The following is a 22,407-nucleotide window of genomic DNA, read 5'->3' as shown; positions in this document are numbered from 1 at the left end:
TGAGTTCTAATTGACAATGAAAAACAGCAGCAGCCCATTTAATGATTATAAATTAACAGTACATCTTAACATAGAATATTTTAATTGCAAGGTTGTGCCCTCTGGTTTAGGTCCTACTTTTTTAACTAGCACAGATTTCCCGACCAACGTTTTATCTTTAGACAGAATGACCACAGTGGGGCAGTGTTTGCCTTACATGTATGATGTTTATGGCCCTAGAGAACCCAAAGCATTTGTATTTACAATATGTGGAGAGCCTTCTTGTTTCACATGAATGCATCAAACACTAAACATGAATCTGAGGTAACAAATATATATATATTTATATATGACCGTTCTCTGAGAAAATACAAAGTTAATCTTCTCTCACAATTCTCTTAAAAAAACGTTATGTCAGCATTCATTCATAGACACACAAAGTGAACTTAATGTAGGTAAAACAAATGACACAAATGTTACATCTACCATAATCCACTGCCACTGTAACCCCTGAAACTTAATTGTGTCCTTCTAATTCATAGCTTACTTGAAAGTTGATAGTGTTATTAGGCCTGTCGCGATAATCGATAAATTGACTTATCGTACGATAAATAAAAATGGACTCGATAACTTTTCTGAGCTCGATAAATGGCCGTTTACAATTCATAAAAATGTGACCAGCATTTTAGCCTGGAGCGCTGTGGCTGCCAGGCGCGCTGTGAGGGGCGGGGCTGACACACAGCCAGGTCAGTACACTCCGCGTGCACGTGCAGCAGCGTAGCAGCCAAATTAATAATATAGCGACAAGCGGGAGACAACGTGTGACTTACTCGCGGGGAATTTAAAGTGAAATGGAATTGGTTACAAAACCTAACGACACATCTCGATTCTCCGGTGTGGCAGTATTTTGGATTCAAACCAAATCAACGAGGCGAACCTACGGACTTGAGTCAGCCGGGCGGTGTGTCGCATTGGTTTAAAAAAGGTAGCGACAAAAGCAGGCAATACCACGCATTTTAAACCACCTAAAACACAACCACCCCATTCCGTTTTTCCAGCTTTTTAAACCACCTAAAACACAACCACCCCATTCCGTTTTTCCAGCTTTTTAACAACATAAAAAAAACAGAAGGCTTCTTCAAACCAATGAGCACATTGAGCTGGTCCCGGCTATGAACAGTAGATGTCGCTATCAGAAGTCACCACAGGGGTTTTTACTGACCATCTCCATTATGAGAGGCGAGATAATGTCCGGCTGGATGTCCTGAATCTGCAAAACCTGTTTGCTGTACTCCTCATTCATTGTTCTCATCTCAGTGAGGCAGGACATCACTTTGGGGTACAGCAGGCTGCAGGCACAGAGGAAACAAAGGAGGGGGAATCTGAGAAAGATTTCAAAGGGAGTGGTCCCAGGGTGGCGCTATGTATTACACTCACTGTTTCTCTGGTCCTGTCCTCTTGCAGTCAATCCAGGACTTTAGAGTCAGCGCCAAGTTCTCATGAAGCTCGTCAATCACACGGTGCTGCTGCACACCTGGACGGTCTGATCAAATAAAATCACGCTTACTATTCAACAGCAAATATGAGAATGTTGAAAATACGTTTGACTGGGTTCAAATACACACTGTTTTTAGGTTTTTGATTGATTAGTAAGAACGGGGAGGAACTGATGAAGATCCTGAAGATGCTACCTGGAGAAAACAGGGACATGGCCTGCATGAGGGCGTACTCTTCCTCCTGCAGGCACAGGTCGCGCAGCGTGTGGTGAAATTTAAGCAGAGGCTCCAGCAGAAGTGGCTGGAAACCCGCTATGGGACAGAGACGGTAAAAGAATATTAGATAGTGACACAAAGGAAAAACATGAAAAAAAACTAAGTGTGCTCAAGTTCCTTGCCTGAGTTAGTTTCCACAGTATGAGGCACAATGTATTGAATCCATATTAAGTCAGTTGGTTGTTAATTGTTCATTATTCTTCATTTTAAGCTTTATTGTCCGGGTGTTCACAAACAAGGAAATATTTTATGTTTTTTTACTTACCTGGTTAAAAGACTGAGACCTAGAGTTAAAAGTGTATATTTATATTAATATTTACTTGAACGTGAACACCTGGTCTACAGCTGATTCTCTTGTCTAAAGACTGTCTGCCAGCCAAGGTATTGCCAAGCTAGAAGAGACATGAATAAACAGTCATTGAATTTAATCTCTAGAAAATTAGCAGACAACACCGGTTTGACAACATTCTGGAAAACGCTCCCCGCTAGTCACCTTAAACCTCTGTGAGCATGAGATAAGGGCGGTGAGGGAAGTTCGACAGCACTTGTCTAACTTTAAAATAAAAGGTACTACTATTATTTGCTACTAAGCAACTTCATACTGTATAACATGGTGCCTTACTAATGGAAACCAAAACAAGGGAAGTGAGAAACTAATGCGAACACATTGACCCCTTCATCAGGTCACATAACTTGTTGGCAGAGCTCATGCTGGAACTGATATTTGAGTCTGCAGGTGTTGCTTTTTTTATATAATTGACTGCATCTGTAAATCAGTAATACTTGACATAAGGCTGCTTCTGTTCTGTTAACCTTTAAACAATGTTACTTCACAGCTAGATTGCTCACATACAGTACATACCTCTGTGATGCACTCTATAATCAGATCGTATTTGAAAACATGTTGTAATCCCTGCTACTTAAACTGTGAACATCAACGCTAATCAGAATCAGAATCCCTGTATTCGTCCCACAGAGGGGAAATGTACATTTGTTACAGCAGAAAAGAGCCAAATGTAATGCTTAATGCTAACCCTGTTGTTCCTTTGAACTATTCAACTCTTTTTGGTAGTTTTGTGTATCTCTTGTTGGTTATTTTGTGTCTCTTTGGTATTTGATTTGTTTGTTATTTTTGATTGTCTGCTGTAACGGAAATGCTAATAGTGACTTCAAACTATAGGGCTCTGAACCAAGGGCCCAGTGGTGAGCCACCAGAAAAGCTCTGATAAACCCACAGTACAACACTACACAGCAGAAACATACAGCAACTACCTGGTAAATACAACCAAGCATTTACCAGCTAAAGAGTAACATACTTCCAGAGCATTAATACTGAACTTTGATGTGTTTATAGGCAACTGCACCAGTGCGTTTGACATGCACTGTATAAGGGGATGATACAGTATGTTGTGTTTTAAGCTTGTCGTGTTGCCTCCACTTAAAAATATATATTTTGGGTGCTCATCTGTACATGTGGGAGTGACTGTGGCCGTGAGGGTGTGCGATCGACTTTCAACTAGAAGGTTGTGGATTCGATCCCATGCCCATGTCAATATACTCTTGGGCAAGATACTTAACACTGTGTTGCTCCCGATAGCATGGCCAATGGAGTATGAATGTGTATATACTTTTGTTCCTAGACCAAGTGACACTGCATGATTGAATGAGGTGTGAATGGGTGAATGACTAGTAGTGTGTAATCCGCTTTAAGGTGTTGAAAATACCTTATAAAGCGCTATATACAGTAAGTACAGGCCCTTACCATGTTCAAGCTGTAGAGTTGAAACAGCTAAGTTTACTCCTATTTATATTTATATATATATATATATATATACTATTTCAAATAACCAATACAAAGTGTTCTCACCTCGTACAGCGTCATTTATGCAGTAAGTTATATGGCCACATTCCCAGATTCCTGTTTTTGTGTTAAACACCATGTTGAAGCGTATCTGCATTATTTCAAATGTGGCTCCCTTTAACAGAGAAATTTGATCATCCATGTTCAGAGATCTGTAAGAGACACACAATTAAAAGTGAATACTTTTTTCCAAATATAAAAGAAAATGCATTGAGGTAAAAGCTTACTGGAAGTCCCGAAGACTTTTAGAAAAAGTAATGATGTCCTGAATCATGTAAGTGGTCAGGTCAGCCACGTGTGGAAGAGCAGTGAAAACACTGCCTTTTTTCCCGGCCTCTTCATGCTCTTGGTTTTCTGCTGTTTCAAAGGAACCAGAGACACTGGTGGAGGAGAGGGGGCACAGCTCGCTTTCAGACATGTCCTCACCTACAGGAAGGGCGTTTCTGTCCATAGGCTTAAGAGAAGAAAACAAGTCTCAGTGAGAAATGATAAAACAGAGACAACACCTCAAACATGTTGACAGCCATTCACGCACCCTAAAGCCACTGAAGCGATAAAATGCTGAGTCGAATGATCGTCGGTGGCTGCAGAGAAGCTCCTTAATGGTTTCCTCTTGTTGGGAGGAAAGCTCCACTGGTGCATCCAGCCTCTTCCTCGTCTGGATGCGGGTCCTCCTCTCCTTTACTTCCTTCTCAGACATGACCACTAAAAGAACACAAAAATATGTATAGAAATCTGATTAAAACACTTCTGACAGTTAAAAGAATTATGTTTGATATGTGATACGTTTAAATAACACCTGTAGGACTGTATTTTGTTGAAATAAAAAAGTTTAAAAGCAAATAAAGACACAATATAAATACTAGTACCATATTAATATGCCCATTCAATCATAATCCCTCCAGCATTTACATTTAAGCTCCTCTAATCACATGCTACCAATACAAAAACACAAAATCGTTCTTTGTGTCTGGATGTTACTTACTCTCTTGGCGCATGCCTATGGCCTGGCATTTACGGAAGCGGCAGGCTTGACAAGACCGTCGGTTGTTTTTGGTTATGCTGCATTTGTTCTGGAACCTACAGCGGAGCTGCGTTGACCTCTTTATGGCACGTCTGAATTGATTTTAAAATCCACTCAGTAATAACCTCAAAATCACATGCATTAAAACACACATAATGTATTAACGTATGACATTGTATGTGACGACAAAGTACAAACCAGGAACTTTACAACCTTTGATTGTTATTAGTTCTCAACTACTGAGTGTGTAACTGTTATCTGGGTGAAAAGCTCCTGCTTGAATAAGTTGTTAGGAATTTAATTCAGTTGCATAAATAAGGGAAGTGCTACAGCTGCATGTGTGAGTGACATGATTGAAACAACGTCACCTGAAGAAGCCCTTGCAGCCTTCACATGTCAAAGCATTAAAGTGGTAACCCTTGGCCAGATCTCCACACACCCCGCAGGCTCTGGGCTCCTCATCTTCTGTTGCCTCCCCTTCCTGGCTCTCTTCCTCTTCATTGTACCTTGTGAGCGCTTCTCGGATGCTCTGTACTCCTATGGCCTCATTCATTCTCACCTATGAAGGATACATACATCATTCTGGCATCTTTAACTCATATTGATTCATTTCAATAGCAACCATTTTAAACAAAAGCACACACAGTACTGTGATATCTAGCTCATCTGTCCACATAAAATAATGGTCTTAGTTTTTATATATATATCCAAGGATAAGGCCAGAGGAGGGAGAAGTACTCAGAACTTTATTTGTGTAAAAGTGGAAGTACCAGAGTAATACTTTACTAAAAGTAAAAGTCCTGCATTAAAAATGTTACTCAAGTAAAAGTACAAAAGTGTTAGCAGCAACATTTACTTAAAGCAAAAGTACTCATTATGCAGATTGATCAATTTCAGAATAATATATGATGTGTTTTTATTTTGATTATTGATGCATTAATGTGTTACAAAGCTGGTAGAGGTGCAGCTAGTTTTAAACTTCGTATATTGCAGGGTAGATTGTGAATGTAATCCAGGTGTAACTAAATCATTCTTTAAGTGTTGTTTATATTTCACCTTATTAATACAAATCGGTAAAGATGTTACATAAATGTGTAAAATTACACGATTTACCTCTGAATTGTAGTACAAAGTAGCTTAAAATGGAAATACTCAAGTAAAGTACACGTATTTAAGTCTAATCAAAGCCATGTATTCCTATATATTGTTTGAGCACAATCAATAGTAGGCTATAATAGAGCACCATGGTCAATGGGTTTAATAAGGTTTTGATTAATAACCTTTAATAAATGTAATATTTTTTCAAATCTTCAAGCCAATGAATGCAACTGAAGGGAAACAGACCTGAAGAAAGTGTTAATCTCAAAGACATTGTTTTCCAGGATGTATGTATCCTCTTTACTGCACATCGTTTATGACAATATATTAAAACCAGTGGCCAAATGTGTATTTTTGTACTGTATGCCTATGTCTAAATCCAGTGTGTTGTGTCTATAAACTGCACAACCTGAACCATTACTTTCGCTTGTGACAACGATTTCCCGGAGGGAAAATGTATCGATTACAAATGAAAAGCATATAAAAACGTGTTTTGTTAGGGCGAAACAACTCTATCGCCATTTCTTTGACTTAATGTTTAACAACAACTGGAGTGATACTTAACATTCCAATGTGTAATGAGTCATGAAAGAAACTCTTCGTCAGCCTTTAGAGACTTTAAAAATACCTACTGTAGGCTACTTTCCCTGCCTCAACTGCCCGGTTAAAGGTCGAGTTTTAATCAAATAGTAATCCAGACTGACAGACTCACTTGCTCGGTGATTCCAGATGCCAAACAGCTGTTTGTGGTCTCCGGGGGTACAGCCTTGCAGCGTTTAATCCAAGAGCATTATCCTACTGTGAATTGAACAGGTGAGCAAGGATCACACAGCTCTTCCTGCTGGCCGAGTTGCCTGGCGCTTGGTGTCGGGCTCGTCTCTACAAGTCTACTGGCTGCAGCACACAGGACGGGCCCGGCGCCAATGTGGGGAAAGGTGAGCTGGGGGGTCATTCACACACCCCTCGAAGTTCCCACATTCATTTTCAAGCAAATACAGTGACTACAGTTGATGTAATTACTGCGTTTAGAGCATTCTGTAACGTTTTCACTGACCTGTTGTGAGCAGAAGGTTTACACCGTTTTTGGTATTTTGTCCTGCAGTAATGAGGCAGAACGGTTTATCGTTTGCAAAAACCATAAAAACCTTTAAAAACACTCGAGTGCGTCTATTCGTGTAATTACGGTACGGGTGCTGGGCGTGGTCAGAAAGGACGATGTACATGTACTCAATTACTGTACTTAAAGGTGAGGTAGGTCATTTTGGAGAAACCAGCTCGAGTGTGCTAGAATTAGAAAATACACAGCCGGAACAAATCTGCCACTTCCTTACGGAGCCCCTCCTTCAACACACACGAACGCGCACATGACCAATGAAGGCACGAGATACATTTGTGCACAGATGGAAGGCTGACAGGCAGGTAGGCCTATAGATATATGGGTAGGCCATCCAGTTATTATAGCCGGGCCGGTTAAAATTATTGTGCTTTTTACAGCGCTACGGCTTCCACAGATTAATTATTTGTATGTATTTACTGTCAAAGCATTTAACATATTCATTGCTATCGGGATGTTAAGAGCATTCCATGGAATATAACAAAAAGTGTTTCTGAAATAAATTACATAGGCTACCCCACCTTTAAGTACAATTTTGAGATACTTTTACTTTGCTTGAGTATTTCCATGTTATGCTACATTGTACTTCTACTCTACTTCCATTCAAAGGTAAATCGTGTACCTTTACTCCCCTTTATTTACTTAACAGTTTTTGATTAATAATGTGAAATATAATCAACACTTAAAGGTGGGGTATGTCATTTATTTCAGAAACACTTTTTTTATATATTCCATGGAATGCTCGTAACATCCCGATAGCAATGAATATATTAAATGTTTTGACAATAAATACATAAAAAAATGTCATCTGTGGAAGCCGTGGTGCTGTATAAAGCACGACCAATCATTTTAGCCGGCCGGCTAAAATAACTGGATGGTCTACCTGCCTGTCAGCCTTCCATCTGTGCACAAACTTATCTCGTGCCCTCATTGGTCATGTGCGTGTTCATGTGTGTTGGAGGAGGGGCTCTGTAAGGAAGTGGCAGATTTTTTCCGGTTGTGTATTTTCAAATTCTAGCGCACTCGAGCTGGTTTCTCCAAAATGACCTACCCCACCTTTGGGGTAGGTCATTTTGGACCACCTAACCCCACCTAACCCAAGCTGCTGTGTGGACGGGGCGTCACACATTTTTGGTCACCAGCTATAAAACTTTTAACAGTACCTGCCTTAGTCTCTGGCCCATATCAACCCCTTAATCCTCCATACCGCCACAGCTGTCTCCAGATGTAATTGGAGTGAGTGTCAGAAAAGGTGGAAAGCTGTAAATTCTACAGTAGATAAAATATGTAAGGATCGATAATTGAAGGACTATAATCAGCCCATAAATCTTCAAGGATTTTTTGTAATCTTTAATAATATGAATCAACAACACATTTAGACACAAGACTGCATCTCAGAACACTTTGTATATGCCTAGTCATCTTTACTCAGTTTGAAAGTGGTGCTACTCTGTCTGCTTCCCCTTCTCCTGCTCTGCTGGGCCGAGCACCTCCTCGAGGACTCGGTTGGAGGCTCTTTCAGAGGGACAGCTGGACTGAGAAGCCCCCAAAGTAATGGGAAGGATCCCAGAATGCTCTGCAGTCCCCTGAATGATGCTCCGAGTGGCCTGCAAGTGTCTATGCTGCCTTTGGTGCACTGAGAGAGAGAAATCACAAAGTCAGACCAGCGAGTAAAGCATCTGTATCATTCATTTGTCATTTTGACTGTTTATGTTTTAAAAAGTAAATTATTTCATAGAGATATTCTTTGATAACAATGTGCTAATACAGTGAAAACAGAAAATTCTCCCAAACCTCTCTGTCTGACGATGATCTTCTCCACCTCTGGGATAAGGAAACTGTACACCAACTCTGATACAATCTCCTCCGACTGAAGATCGTTCCGGCTACCCACACATCATTTATTTTGATTAATTATCATTGCGTTTACATGTTTCAACACAAAACAGGAGCAGATATGCTGATGTATTTCCTACCTTTCATCCATGGCATAAGCGATGTCGTTGACCTCCTTTGCTCTCCTCCGGATCTCCTCCCTGGCCTGCTCATCAGCTGTCTGCTCCAAGGTCCCCAGGATGATGTCCTCCAAATATAAATCCACAGTTTCCTGGTGTACCTGAACCACCTGTCACAGTGTAAAGGGCAAGACATGCTAAGCATTAAAACACGTGCACCACTCACACATACAAACACATACCGTACTATTCTAACTAATTTCTTTTGCACACTTAAAATGGTCCCGTGTACTCACTTGTCGGAAAATCTCATCTTCTTCTCTGCGTCTGCGCTCCTCCACCTGTCTCCTCCCGCTCTCCTCAGCCTCTCGCAGGCGACGGTCTCTCTCAGCCAGGAGTGTAAACGCATGTATCCTGCGCTCTTCCTGGAGATGAATCAGCTCCTTGGACAAGGTGTCGAATATATGTTCAAGCTCGGCACCCACCACTCTGGCCTGGGACGCCTCCTCTTGAGAGCTCTAGGAGAGGGGGAGATGGGGAGGGGGGCGGGGATATGAGATTGTTTGGACTTTGTAAAACGTGTCAATGTTTTCTGTGTTTTACCTCATGTCTATGTTTGTCTCTCTGTTTTTTAAGGCTCATTACGAGCCCTTTGTCAGCTTTCTGTAGCCCTTGCTCCTCCCTCTGGAGTGCATGGACGGTCCTCAGTTCATGGATGAGGTCCAGATGGTTCTCCTTGCCCTCAAACATCTGTAAAAACACAGATAGGAGGGAATGTGAGTCTTCAAAACATGCCGATATGCACTTCAGAAGAAAAAGTCAGGTTATTACCTCGTATTGGATACTTCTTCCTCTTAGAAGCTTTTGCAAGTGGATGACCGCCAACTCTCGCTCCTCATCACCCTAATGAAAACCACATCGATTCATTAACATAAACAAGATAAAACGTGTTTAGTGAGCAAGGTCAATTAGAATCTGGGACGTCAGCTGACCTCTGGTGGCTCCTCCACTCTGGGAGTGACAGGACGAACAACAGGCTTCTCCGTCTTCAGAAGGAATCTTGAAGACTTCTCCTGCTCACACTCCTCTTGTTCACGATCCTCTTTGAGGGCCTACGGAGCCACAAGGAATAATGAATGTGTTTGTAGAACTGAGAAGATATAGGATGAAGCTCTGTCTGCTTTACCTTGTATTTCATCATCAGGTCAACCCCTCTGCACACTGGGGGCTTGATCATACTCTTGAGGATGCGGGCTTTGGGTTTTGTTTTTTTCCCATGTGGCTTGAGTACAGAGGCCGATATTCCTGCCCCTAGCTCCGCCAAACCTATGATTGACAACAAGTTGAAAGACATACTATTCTCTGCTAGTATGGAAATGATCTACTCAATTAGTTTAAAAACATTTCGTTTCAGACCTTCATATGTGTCTAAGTAGTGGCTTTTAAACTCCTTGTTTCGGGTGATCCTGTTGGAGAAGTTATCACTTCGGCTCTGTGGGGAAACTGCCTGAGAATCTTTCAGTTCTTTGATAACACCAAGGCGATCCAGCTTCCACTCCATATTTCGCCCCTTAGCGTCCAGTTTTCTCAGTTCTACAGACCAATAAACAAAGAGACTGAGGAGAAAGAATGGAAGGAAGCTTCACATATTACACTTGGACTGGATATGGTGTCAGAGAGGCAGATGTTGTCTTACCCCTCATGTAGTCATTCTGAATCTTGTCCAGCTTGGACTCTTTGTCTTTTTGGTTCTTAGAATATATCTGGTTCAGTCTGTCATATGTGACTTCTTTCTGGGCCTCATCTCTTTGTCTCAGGAGGTCCTTCAGGACAAAAAGACGAGTCTCCTGCAACCTGGTCCCCCCCCCCCACAGAAACAGAGAGCATTAAGAAGGGCGGGTTTTGCAAAGCATACACAGCAGAAGCATCCAGGTTGTTTAATCAAGTTCTTTGTTAGACATATATTAACCCCAGATGTTTATGTCGGTTAAGAAAAACTGCCTTAACAATATAAGAACTTATTTAAGCTCAATGTCTCCAATGGTAGTGTAGAAGAAAACAGCAGTTCACTCAATTAACACAGTTGGATGAAAACATTTTAAATAATAGCAGTTGAGTTGCAGCGTCACTTACTTCTGGATTTCTCCCTCTCTGAAAGCCCACTCTTTGACCTCCATCTCCTCCATCATTCGTCTCCTTTTGTCCAGCTGACTAAGGTCATCCAATGGAGGAAGAGTGGCCTCCCAAGCTCTTTTGGCCCGTGCCCGCTCTATCATTTCCACTTCTGCCAGGCCTACAGGCAGACCACAACCTGAGGGGAAATGTCATGGAGGAGTGTTTAAAACTGGGGTGTCCAAACTACGGCCCGGGGGCCAAATGCGGCCCTCGGACCATTATGAATCGGCCCTCAGCAAATTCAAAAAGTATAATGGAATATGGCCCACAAATGAAACTCGCACTCGTCTTATTTTGTACTTCTTAAATATAAATGTAAAAATATATTACACAGTAGTATTCATGTGTTAATACGACCACTTTTCAAATAAATTCAGACAATTAAAGTTGAAAACATTTTCTAATATATCTTAGTTGATAAGAAAAAAGCCCAATGACTTGTTTACAGAACAAGCTTGAAATACACCCTTACTATTTCTCCTTAGTATAATCAATCTGAGGCTTCTGTTTTAAGGAATGAGCTGCCAACACTCACAAGTATCATTTACCTACATTTGATTGATTTTGCTAACTTATAACTGAGCTTATGAGGCAATATACACCTCTAGTGAGTGGCCCAGCCCTTCGTATATTTTTCTGTATGTGGCCCTCGGTGAAGAAAGTTTGGGAACCCCTTGTTGAAACGCAATATGCTGATTAGGATGATTATGATAGGCATTGGTAGTTATAAGACGCTAAATGTACAGTTAGACTATTTAGCTTAGTGCAACAGTTGGGCGGCTTGACATGTTGTTTAAACAAAGGTAATATAAATTATATTCTATAACTGGTAAAGATTTGAACAGTTGATCATTTACCCCAAGTCAAAGCTGCCAGCCGCAGGAGCTCTGAGGGAGAGGTCCCGGGTTGTACCACATACTGAGAGCTGTACGGGTCCGTCTGGGTTTCACTTTCCCTGTAGTCGGTCTGGACCCCCACAGTGAAATGGGTGGGCTGTTTCTCAGCATTCTTTCCACCAGAGGATGCAAACTGTTCTCTGATGAGACATAACAGAGGATGTACCCTCTACCAACAAAAAAGCAATACAGAAATGTCTGGAAAATAAAGACGTGTAAACTGGCCAACATACTTCGGCAACGCAAAAATAACATCCGGGGGAACCTGCTGTGCGAAGGGAATCAGAGGGCTAGAGGAAACAGAATGGAACACCACGTCAGAGTCAATATTGCATGTCAATATTTAATGCGGAAACTGTGGCTGCATGACAGTTATCTTTAGTAAACTGTTGATATGATTGTATTGCACCCTATTCACAGTTTCGGAGTGTATGCTGGTTAATCAAACCGTTTAAAGTATTTCCAGCTATCAGCTCCGGTCACACGGCACTCCGCAGTGTGAATAATCCTGTCAAGAAGATAATGCCAAAAGACACAGTTTTTATTTGTTACAAGTGACATAAATGAACCTTAAATACAATTTAGTATCTGCTGCTGCTCATTAAAAAGGTGTCTGTTGGTGGTACCCAGCCAGCTGCTGCAGAGCCCCTTTACGCTGGTCAGTGTGGCCCCTCCAGCGGCGATCAATAGAGGTCGGTACCGGGTCTGTAGGGTCCAGGTGAACAGTGAACCGTGGGTGGTGGGAAAGGTTACTGAACATGGACTCATACTCAGGCACTAATCTCTAATGGAGACGGAGAGAAATGCTGTCAATGAGTCAATTTCACATTCATTAGATTTTTTTCTTCATATGTGTCATCAGAAACAAGTCAAAAAGAATACTGGTGATGAGTTATGGTTCAGAAAGAGTTAAACACAAAGTGGGTCAATCATTCCTTTTTTCTGAGTTAACGTCAGTTTTTATAGTGTGAGATAAAACATATTAATTAATTAATTTAAAACTACGATACAACACACTTATAACTATAGTCTTATCTAATTTTTTTCAGCCCAAAAAAAATGGTCAACACACTAATCTGGAAATCAAATCCTGGGTAAAGTTTCTAGATGGGCTTTGTTTACAACCTAAGAAAGCACATTTTATATCAAACGTGTGTCTGAAACGGTCACTGTTGGAAGAAGTACTCAGATCCTCTACTTAAGTAAAAGTACAAATATTGTGGTCTTAAAATACTCCACTACAAGTAAAAGTTGTGATTTCTAAATTCTACTTAAATACAAGTACCAAAGTATTAGCATCAAAATGTACTTAAAGTACAACAACTACTCATTCTGCACAATGACCCATTCCAGTATAACATAGTACAGAAGTATTATCAGCTTAATATAAAGCAAGTACAAAAAAGTATAATAGATATTTTTACAGTATTATATAATTATGGTTATTGTATTATCCTGTTTTTATACATGTAAGAGCATTTCATTTAAATTAATAACATTAATTAATTACATTTATTGTAGTTTCTCTGTGTGGACCAAATGTAGATACATTAAATACTGTGAAGATTAGTTGTACAGTACTGCATTATACTATATCAGCATATCATGTGTTTAGTAGAGAGTAAAATATTGGCTTTCAAAATGTATTGGGGTAGAAGTATAAAGTAGCAGAAAATGGAAATACTCAAGAATGTCAAAAGTACTTAAGTACAATACTTGAGTAAATGTACTTAGTTACTTTCGACCACTGAAATATAACCACACAAAACACAATATGATGATAACAGTTTAACCCAATATACGTGTGCAGGAATGACTGACTGTCTCAGAACTTGTACTAATTATGACAAATAGTCAGTTAGCGTTATTTGAAGACATTTCTTATATTAATTGTTGGCAACACAAACAATGCATGACAAATGAAGCGACTTAACTTACGACTCGATCTTTAGACGCATATGCCTTCAGGTTAGACCTGGCATGGTCTACCTCCGATGAGACTGTGTAAACTGGATCTGTTGAGTAAACGTTAGTTAAATGCCAAGCGAATGAGCTAATGCTAACCTACTTAGCACGTTTACAAATGCGTTTAGCTCAGGTCAGATGGCGTCCACTTTAATTTACTTACCATACAAGTGGTCATACTCCCGCTGCCTCCTAGCAACTTTATTAGCGTCATTATTCTTCGTAATTGTGCGAGTGACAGATACGCTCATGTTCTTATTTAAACAAAATAAACGTGTTTTGAGGTTGAGTTTCCCCCAGAAAGCGACATCAGAGAACTCTGCGTATTGTTGCCATGGAGACCGTAAACATAGCTTTTGAAATTGAAAGTGGGAGGGGCCGAGGGGGGGATGTCATGTTTTGTTTAACGTCGTGGTCCAGTCATGGCATTTGCCATAGACTGGTGTTTTGGCAGGTGTTTTATGTTGTAATTTGAACGTGAAATGTGCAAGTCTATAGGCCTATGTACCAAACACGATTTTCACGGATCTCTACAGTAACAACCCAACCGAAACGGCAAGCATAAACTTAATCTGTCTACCTTCCTGATAAATATTATATTTCCAACTGCAACAGCGACTGAGGTTAATGGGTAATGTCGTTTTAACATTTCCCGTACCAAACCGTGTACCAAACAGGTGAAATATAAAAACATGATTTATCAGCAAGGAGATTCGTAGCTTACTAATGACTACAACATTACCACGGCTCATCGTTGTACAATGTACGTTGTCGTGTTTGAATCATAAGGAAGTAAACCCTTTCAAATGAGAATTACAGAGTGAAAAAATGTACTTCCTGAAACAGTGGTTCTCCCCATGGATGGTTCCAACCGGTTCCACCCCTTCGACCATGTTCCACTCCCTTTGCCACTTAACTATTTATTTTAAATTAAGATGGGTTTCCATATGAAACTTATTATTATATTTGATTAAAGTGGAACTCTAACCCTTGTGCAATAAATATAAAATGTTATTTCTTTCATTATATATTTCTACAGCCTACTCGCCGAGAGTCACAACATTTTATTAGCTAGTGCCTCAAAAATAGTTTTTGCAGTTAGAATGTTGTATAGAATAAAATGTTACTCTGTTTTTATGAGGGCAAACAATACTTTATTAAAGTTTGTCTAATAATCAGGGGGGTTAACATTTCAAACATTAATTAAAGTCCCTTCTTACTATTTAGATATTATTAATTTCCAGAATACATTTGCTTTGTTCCACTTTATACATCAAGTTTTTTCTTGACCCTTCACATCATTTTAGGTTTCCAAAGAGGTTGATTTTGACATCAACAGGAAACTGTGTGTTATCAGAGAGAAGCAGTCCACACACACACACACACACACACACACACACACACACACACACACACACACACACACACACACACACACACACACACACACACACACACACACATATATATATATTTTAGGAATAATGCTGACCAAAGCAACATTACATTAGCCAGTGAGGAAGTTTTGCAATTCTCTGGAAAATGCCAGTTTATGTTTGCCAGCTCACAATCAGCTGAACTTCTGTTATTTGTGTTGAATAAACAGGGTCTAATAATAGATTGTTAAAAGAAGAACTGCCTTGTGCCTGTACAAAACATATTACTGAAAAGTTTACCTACTCACATGTTATATGTGTTATTTAAATGTTTTTACATCAGAGAGTTTAGCCATAAAATGTAAAGTACCTTTCTATTTGTGTAATTTGTGTATCTCTATTGAATGTTAGTTTTATGTAGCAATCATGGGCAGAGTCATAGTGAACTCGAGAGAAGGAAAAACGCGTTTTTATTTCCTAATCTTATATGAAGCTGCTAATATCAGGATGTTTCATTGTGTGATAAACCTATTAACCACACACTCTGCATAGAGGCTTGCAGATCATAACTACACGCACACACTCCACCACATTTTTATGTTGTCAGTTAATCTCTGATCTGCATACTGGAGATGGCTTGTAGCCACAGGCGTTTGATGCTCGAAAAACAGCACATGTAAGCAACTCGCATAACCGTTATAGAGCAAGATGTTCTTACACCAGCATAAGACCTTAAACAAATAACTATTACTCAGTATAGAATATTTCTTCTACCTTAATCATTTCAGTGACCAGTTTGTAATCTAAAATATGCAGTCTAACCTGGCATTGCCTCCTATTATGCCTCATGAAGGTTATAATGTTTGTGTTTGTGATTTAATTAAACTTCACATTGAGGTGTTATAGTCGTTGCCCATTGTGTTGTGTGTCAATGAGATGTAAGTCTTAGTCAACACCATTATAACAATATAAAATAGACTAAGGCCCTGACACACCAGTTATAACACACAAAGTTATAAACACCCACAGTACAATGCAACTCAACAGCGCCCCAAACTACAGACCCCAAAATGTTAATAAAGTCAACATCTCTTGCTTAGTTTCATTTCAACATTCAATAAAGTCTGATGTAGGCTGGTGTATAGCAGTTTATAATGTCTTTTTACCCCAGTTAGCAAGGCAAAGAGTAAGGCAGTCAAAGTCAAGAAACATTCAATGCAAATACAAATTCTGGCTGTGTCTGAAGTATCTGCTTTATAATGTTGTCTAGCTTGGAGCGTACACACAATCTGCTTTTACAACGTGATCATGCGAGAAGCAAGAAAGGAAACTGGTGTCTTGTCATACGTCATCCTGTGTGGGAGAATAAGACAGATGTTTTTTGTGGAAAGCGCTTTGGAGAGAGGGGAAGAGAAAGAAGGGGAGGGAGGGATCTTTTAGTCACATGTCCTCTATAGTTCTTTTTATGTAGGGTGTGAAGGATGTTCGGTTAGTCTGGATAGGGTGACGAACTGGCTTAGCTCAAACCCAGAGCTTATCGGGCATGCGTAGGGAAATGGAAGGTTTAACAAACAGTACAACAGCCCAGACAAAACGACACCACAGCGTGTTGTTACTGTAGACAGAGTTCAGGACTGAGGATTTAAAGACTTGATGTGTTTTTAACTTGTGTCAGAGGCACTGTGGTTGCCAGAAGAAACTGAAGACAACTGGAGATGAAGGACATTAAGTGGATTTATGCCATGCTTGTCTTCTTGCTGTCTGAAGCACAGAGCATCAAATCAGGTTTGAACATTAACACGTTTTACTGTCATTCTTTTTCAGCAGTTCAGATGTTTAAGCGCTTTATACAGATTTTTTTTTTATAAGGTCCTAAGGAGTTGTCCTTATAGATACTAAGCAGCAAGGTATATTGTGCTTCTAACTAACAATTCCTCTTTGTATATTTTCTACTGTACAATTGTGCCATTTGGGGAACTTCAATGGAAATGTGTTGTGCCGTTAACACGCAATGTAACTCAAATAACATCCAGCCTTAATAATATAGTTACTTATTGTAGAAATCTGTGACATGTTGGTAACATTTAGGTAAATGTTACTCATGCGGTTTGCCCCTCTGAGATTTCTGTTAGATCGTCTGTGGTTTAACTCACAGAGTAGTCAGTGGAAATGCTTGGAGGTGGGGTATTGTAGATTGTGGTAAGGCATGGTAATCTTCCATAATGAAAAGGTTGCCCCATATTCTCTAAATGAACAATCAACATGCTGTCTCTTTCGTCTTCAATGGAAATCATGATTGTACAACAGGGTAACACTATGATGCAGCTTTTTTCCTATGTGTTGTGTCTTGAAGGTGGAGGTGACACTTCTGTTAGACATCTGTGGTTTTAACATCCCACCTCGTGCATGGGATTTGGTTACATCTGTCAGATGTCAACAACTTTTAGAACCCCAAAACACTCCAAAGTAAAAGTCAGTCAACGATTGATTGAGTTTATTTGAAATAGCTAGTTCCAATAATGCTAATATTGACTGTTTATCATTTATTTAACCAGGTAAAAATCTAATTCAGTTTCAAAACCTTTGCTAAGAGGGGAAGATTGATCGTTGAATAGAACATGTTCAAAATAGAACAGGCATAATTTAAAGCGCTTTTGATCAGAGATACTGTACAAGAGTGATTTTTTGTCCTTCCTTAACAATTTACATTAAGTCCCCCATTGTAATCAGTTCTGACCATTTTTGGCTGTTGTGTACGGTAAGAAAGGGGAAGCTTAAAAATAATTTTGCATCAGTGCAATATTTTGGGAGCGCAGTCTGGATTGAGTTTGTACACAAAGAACAGTGGAATACAGAATTTCCACAGCCAGTAAAAAAAAAGCATCCAAATGATTTAGGCAATGGTCACGCATACCAGGTCACTGTAATCCATTCGAGATAAAACATTTTAAACATAAATGTTTTCTTACTTGGAGGGAGAAAGAGTATTTTCTATATAAGTATATAAAAATGCTTCTTAATTCAAGTTTTAGCTCGGAAACAAGTTTTTCAATCTGTGATTTCAAAATCATTAATTTGAAATCCTTCAGCTTTCAAGATAACTAAGATTAGGTGTAAATGTAATTCCTCTGCAGTGAGGCTATGCAAATGGGGATTATGAAGATAAAATGTTCCTCTTTTTTATGTTTGGATTTTTTTTATTTGATTAAATTGTTGGTTTTGCGATTGCTAAAGAATGTGAATGGTGGAGTTTCTGTCACAACAGTCTGACATTTGCCCCTGCTGCAGTTTGTCATGCCGGACCAGTTATAACTGTAACGCTTCACTGCTGATCTCACAATCATAAATAATAACATTAACAAATAAATCACCTTGATTGTCACTCTGCTGATTAAACACTTACAATTCATAACTAACTGCTGTTTTCTGACTAAAAAATATAGTTTGTACTCTTTCCTCACATCCACCTCCATCGCAGGAACTAACCAAAGCACCTCTGTGAACTCCAACTCTTCTGCTGCACATTTTGGTAAACCTATTTTCCAACTATTCCCTCCAGCTATTTTGCAGTATGAATTTATTATAAAAAATGGCTATAACAATTAAGTTAGTTAACATTAATTGATAGAATAAAACAGATATTTGAAAGAGTTTTTTTTTATAAGAAAGATTCAGTCTTTTTTTAATGTAATTATGGCTATACCCAACTATTGCGTATCTCTTTAAATGCATGATTGAATTTTGTCCTGCATCTTTGCTATTAATCATTAGAGACATTATCATGAGACCTTAAAGAGGATTTCCACGTGGGACAAGTCATTATTTGTATGTTTGGCTATTTTATTTTTTGTAATAGCTACAAAACTAGGGGATTTATTTTATAGCTGTGTTCTTATGCTGTGCTACAGTATGCTATATGCTTCCTAGTTTGTTTCATTGTTCATTATTATATATTTTTGTGGTTGCAAATCCATGCCCCATGCAGAATGTAATATTTCATTTCATGTGTTTTTGTATATTAATATTTTTGTAAATAAATCAAAATCTGCATAATCTGTATACCAGGTACCATATCAATAAAGCAACTACTCTTTCCCTTTTCAGAGAAAATACATGCAGCCTTTAACTTGGGGAGTGAAGCTATCCTGACATGCAGCAATAAGACATGGAAAGACATGTTGTTTGTCACCTGGAATATAGAACGGAATAGCAAAAGCTGTAGAATAGGCTATATTGATAATGGACAAAAAGAAGACTCGTGCGAGGATGGCAAGTCACTTCAAAACACATCTAGCTCTCAGTCATACCTGCACATCCCAAAGTTCTCCAAGGATGACGTGGGGGTCTACAAATGTAATCATGTTTACAAAGGTGGAAACGAAAATGTTGAGTTCAATGTAACCATCACAGGTAGGACCTTTTCCCTCACAAGGACATTATGTAATAATATCTGTTTAGCCTTGATTTTGAAATATCTACTTAACCCTAATATTAATAATAATCATACAATAAAATAGATTTTTCTGCTGTTAAGTGAATTTTGTAAACCCCAAAAACATTATGCCTTTCCACACAGTTAAAGTCCCTGTTACTATGGACAACATTACTGTTGATTTTTAACTGTAACTCTTTTATACTCAATATAAAACCTAGGCTATCAAATAAAAACAATTTTCACGGTTTAGTGCATATATATACATATATATATATATATATATGGATTGATTTACATAAAGTATCCTGAGAGTCTGATTTCTCCTGTTTTGTGCTCAGTTCCTCCCAGGTTATCATATTGGTTAGAGACTAAGGACAACAAGACGGTGGCGGTGTGCAAAGCTGAAGGAGGAAATCCCGCTGCCAACATCAGTTGGAGTCATTTGGGAATCAGAAATGCTTCGATTCTGGAAGTAGAAGACCCTCAGGGTTTATTTACAGTGGAAAGTCGTTTAGAGCTCCTTGAGGGAATGGACACAGAACACCTGAATTGTTCTATCAGGCACCCATCTTACTTGGAAGGCCAAAAGACTTTAGCACTAAAGCCCAAAAAAGGTCAGTCTTTTGCTGAGTGGATGACATGAGAGAAAACATTGGGTGTGGGGCAAAAACAATAACATGTTTTAAAATGATTGAATGTCATTGACGAGGTATATTACAGTAGCTATTACAACCTTAGAAATTTTATGCTGTATTGTTAATTATTGATGCTCAGCAAATATTCACAAACCTATAATCTTTCATCTCTCCCTGCAGGCTATGGTCCCTGGCTCTACATCCTTACTGTTGTGGTCATCATTGTGTTTTTGGCAGGAGTTTTATTTTTTTCACTAAAAAAACTTTGGAGGTAAGTCTGAGAAACAAATTAATCACAATGTCTAATTGCAACCTTTTTGTTAAATGAATCGATTGTGTGTCAAACTTTTAGGCGCTGCAAGCTTTCCGAATCATCACCATCCAAATCTCCACCGGTGGGTGTCTCTCCCGTTTGTCAGCAGTTTGTTGTTCTGTGGGTTTTACTGCACAACTTTGTTCATGATGACACCTCTCTGGTTTTTACAGACAGAAGATGTGGAGGAAGTGGAGCCATACGCCAGCTATGTTCAACGTGTCAACTCTATCTATAACTCATCTGCAGATTTGTACACATAAAACCCTGCAAATGGATCACACTCTCACACACACACACACACACACACACACACACACACACACACACACACACACACACACACACACACACACACACAAACACACACACACTTGGCTCGCTGTGAGAGCCTGAAGGATGTGAAACTGAGAAATGGTGAAATAGTGATAAAGCGGAGACTAAGTGAGACAAAATATTTCCGATCAGAGGCCTCCGAGTGTTATTCTGCACAGACTGAACTTTTGACAGATGGAACAGAGGACTAGTCTCACACTGGCTCTCATGTACAGCATTCATGCACCTCTATGTGTGCGTGCCATTGAAATCATTAGCATACTACTTACAAATTCAATGAACCAGCACGCCAAGTCTACAGAGTTTTTTCATGAAATACATGGACTACAATTATATGATCAGTATTATCTTTATTATTATACCAAATATTTATAGATATATAGTTATGCTTATATTTTAAATTATGCTTGTTGAAGTCACTCCAGTAAAAGAGAGAACGCAGTAATATTACCTCAAGATATGTGAATTATTCATGTGATGGGTTAATTAAACACACATCTGAACACATTGGGGAGCTCTACAACATTGTAAAAGAACACTACAAGTAGTACACAGGAACAAGAACAGGATGTTGTTTTCTTTGAAATCCAAGTCATTTCCAATAATGTTAACGTGTCATTAGTTTCAGTAGTGTGACACAAAGTGTTAAAAGCAACACTTGAAAAAAAATGTCCCACTTTGTTTAATTTTGGAACAGATCAAATCCCTAATGAGTTTTTAGAACTGCAGCAAACTGATAAGTGTTTTCTCATCTACCTTTTGTCATCACTTTTTTGATTATCAGCCTTGAACTGTCCAGATAAATGTTGAGCATTGGAATTTGATGCAATACTTTCATGATGAGTGTAACCCCGATTTTGAAGAAATGTATGACAGTGAGAGGAAAGGAAATGGAAACTGTCAAAAGAGACTGTTCTGCCATCTACTGGTGGAGATCTGAACACCCATGGTCATGATGGTGCATTGTGTCAGTCTGATTTACTGAAGGATGTCTGAAGAATGATACCATTATGAACATATGTATTAGGCAACAGGTTGGGCTTGCTGAAGTTATTTCTAGTTTATTTCTAATGTGCTTCCAATCTCATTGATTTGAGCCGAAAGTTCCCTTTTATGTAAAATGATGGTCTTGCTGTTTAAATTCTGAGATTAAATCCAAAACTGCAGCTGCTTTGATGTTTCTAAAAGTCTCATTTATTACAGTTTTTCTCGATTACTAACACACTAATGATACATAAAGCACAATTATTTTAACTGACACTCAAAGAGCAAAACATCGGCTCAAATCTCCAAAACTCTAAACACGTTTTCAGCTTTTCACACAATTTGCAAATCAACATGGCACTTTTTGCAAACCACTGCACACGTTTCTCCACGTGAGACACAGGAATCTGACATAAAGTCACGTGTTAGCTGGTTTAAAACACTGATATTCAAAATGCCTCACACATGGACCAATGATCAAGAAACACG

General features: G+C 39.1%; 3 protein-coding genes across 6 annotated transcripts; 1 reads left to right on the top strand and 2 right to left on the bottom strand.

The window, feature by feature from the left end:
* Window positions 1-10: 10 nt before the first annotated feature.
* Window positions 11-7,037, bottom strand: nr1i2 (nuclear receptor subfamily 1, group I, member 2). 3 transcript variants are annotated; one of them, XR_013804814.1, is made up of 10 exons: window positions 6,447-7,037; window positions 5,005-5,195; window positions 4,598-4,728; window positions 4,148-4,317; window positions 3,840-4,066; window positions 3,619-3,764; window positions 1,671-1,787; window positions 1,417-1,522; window positions 1,051-1,328; window positions 11-1,004 (listed from the first exon to the last, which is right to left on the bottom strand). XR_013804814.1 is itself a non-coding variant. In XM_079662749.1 (10 exons), exons 3-10 carry the CDS (start codon window positions 5,187-5,189, stop codon window positions 1,172-1,174), a joined length of 1,239 nt encoding a protein of 412 aa, XP_079518875.1. In that variant the 5' UTR covers window positions 5,190-5,195; window positions 6,447-6,628; window positions 6,789-7,037; the 3' UTR covers window positions 11-1,171. The 3 variants fall into 3 exon arrangements, 2 of the variants coding, with proteins under 2 accessions (XP_079518875.1, XP_079518874.1); XM_079662749.1 differs by having other exon boundaries at window positions 11-1,328; window positions 6,447-6,628; window positions 6,789-7,037; XM_079662748.1 differs by having other exon boundaries at window positions 11-1,328.
* Window positions 7,038-7,535: 498 nt separating this feature from the next.
* Window positions 7,536-14,199, bottom strand: cfap91 (cilia and flagella associated protein 91). The gene is made up of 17 exons (XM_079667015.1): window positions 14,003-14,199; window positions 13,813-13,889; window positions 12,501-12,658; window positions 12,323-12,382; window positions 12,108-12,164; window positions 11,836-12,014; window positions 10,937-11,114; window positions 10,500-10,657; window positions 10,220-10,396; window positions 9,990-10,129; window positions 9,796-9,915; window positions 9,635-9,706; window positions 9,407-9,553; window positions 9,100-9,321; window positions 8,825-8,973; window positions 8,643-8,734; window positions 7,536-8,484 (listed from the first exon to the last, which is right to left on the bottom strand). The coding sequence occupies exons 1-17, from the start codon at window positions 14,088-14,090 to the stop codon at window positions 8,294-8,296; spliced, it is 2,265 nt and encodes a 754-aa protein (XP_079523141.1). The 5' UTR covers window positions 14,091-14,199; the 3' UTR covers window positions 7,536-8,293.
* A 2,457-nt stretch (window positions 14,200-16,656) lies between these two features.
* LOC307030245 (cell surface glycoprotein CD200 receptor 1) lies at window positions 16,657-22,105 on the top strand. Of its 2 annotated transcripts, XM_079666560.1 has the most exons (7): window positions 16,657-17,000; window positions 18,694-18,744; window positions 19,320-19,625; window positions 19,989-20,264; window positions 20,466-20,556; window positions 20,638-20,680; window positions 20,772-22,105. In XM_079666560.1, exons 1-7 carry the CDS (start codon window positions 16,931-16,933, stop codon window positions 20,859-20,861), a joined length of 927 nt encoding a protein of 308 aa, XP_079522686.1. In that variant the 5' UTR covers window positions 16,657-16,930; the 3' UTR covers window positions 20,862-22,105. The 2 variants fall into 2 exon arrangements, with proteins under 2 accessions (XP_079522686.1, XP_079522687.1); XM_079666561.1 differs by lacking the exon at window positions 18,694-18,744 and having other exon boundaries at window positions 16,660-17,000.
* Window positions 22,106-22,407: the final 302 nt, after the last annotated feature.

The sequence above is a fragment of the Notothenia rossii genome (assembly GCF_949606895.1).
Source record: "Notothenia rossii genome assembly, chromosome: 2".
Lineage (NCBI taxonomy): Eukaryota > Metazoa > Chordata > Actinopteri > Perciformes > Nototheniidae > Notothenia > Notothenia rossii.
The sequence above is the reverse complement of the archived record's forward strand: the minus strand, read 5'-3'. Positions and strand labels throughout refer to the sequence as shown.

Bases quoted from the DNA above. Each gene is read 5' to 3' on its own strand.
- LOC307030245 (XM_079666560.1), top strand. From the start codon at position 16,931: ATGAAGGACATTAAGTGGATTTATGCCATGCTTGTCTTCTTGCTGTCT. The intron at 19,626-19,988 runs GTAGGACCTTTT...TTTTGTGCTCAG, and splicing joins GTTCAATGTAACCATCACAG to TTCCTCCCAGGTTATCATAT. The intron at 20,557-20,637 runs GTAAGTCTGAGA...TCAAACTTTTAG, and splicing joins TCACTAAAAAAACTTTGGAG to GCGCTGCAAGCTTTCCGAAT.
- cfap91 (XM_079667015.1), bottom strand. From the start codon at position 14,090: ATGAGCGTATCTGTCACTCGCACAATTACGAAGAATAATGACGCTAAT. The intron at 10,658-10,936 runs GTAAGTGACGCT...GGGGGGGACCAG, and splicing joins AGAGAGGGAGAAATCCAGAA to GTTGCAGGAGACTCGTCTTT. The intron at 8,735-8,824 runs GTAGGAAATACA...ATGTGTGGGTAG, and splicing joins GCTTATGCCATGGATGAAAG to CCGGAACGATCTTCAGTCGG.
- nr1i2 (XM_079662748.1), bottom strand. From the start codon at position 5,189: ATGAATGAGGCCATAGGAGTACAGAGCATCCGAGAAGCGCTCACAAGG. The intron at 4,318-4,597 runs GTAAGTAACATC...GTGTTCTTTTAG, and splicing joins CATAGGCATGCGCCAAGAGA to TGGTCATGTCTGAGAAGGAA. The intron at 1,788-3,618 runs GTGAGAACACTT...TCTGTCCCATAG, and splicing joins CATAAATGACGCTGTACGAG to CGGGTTTCCAGCCACTTCTG.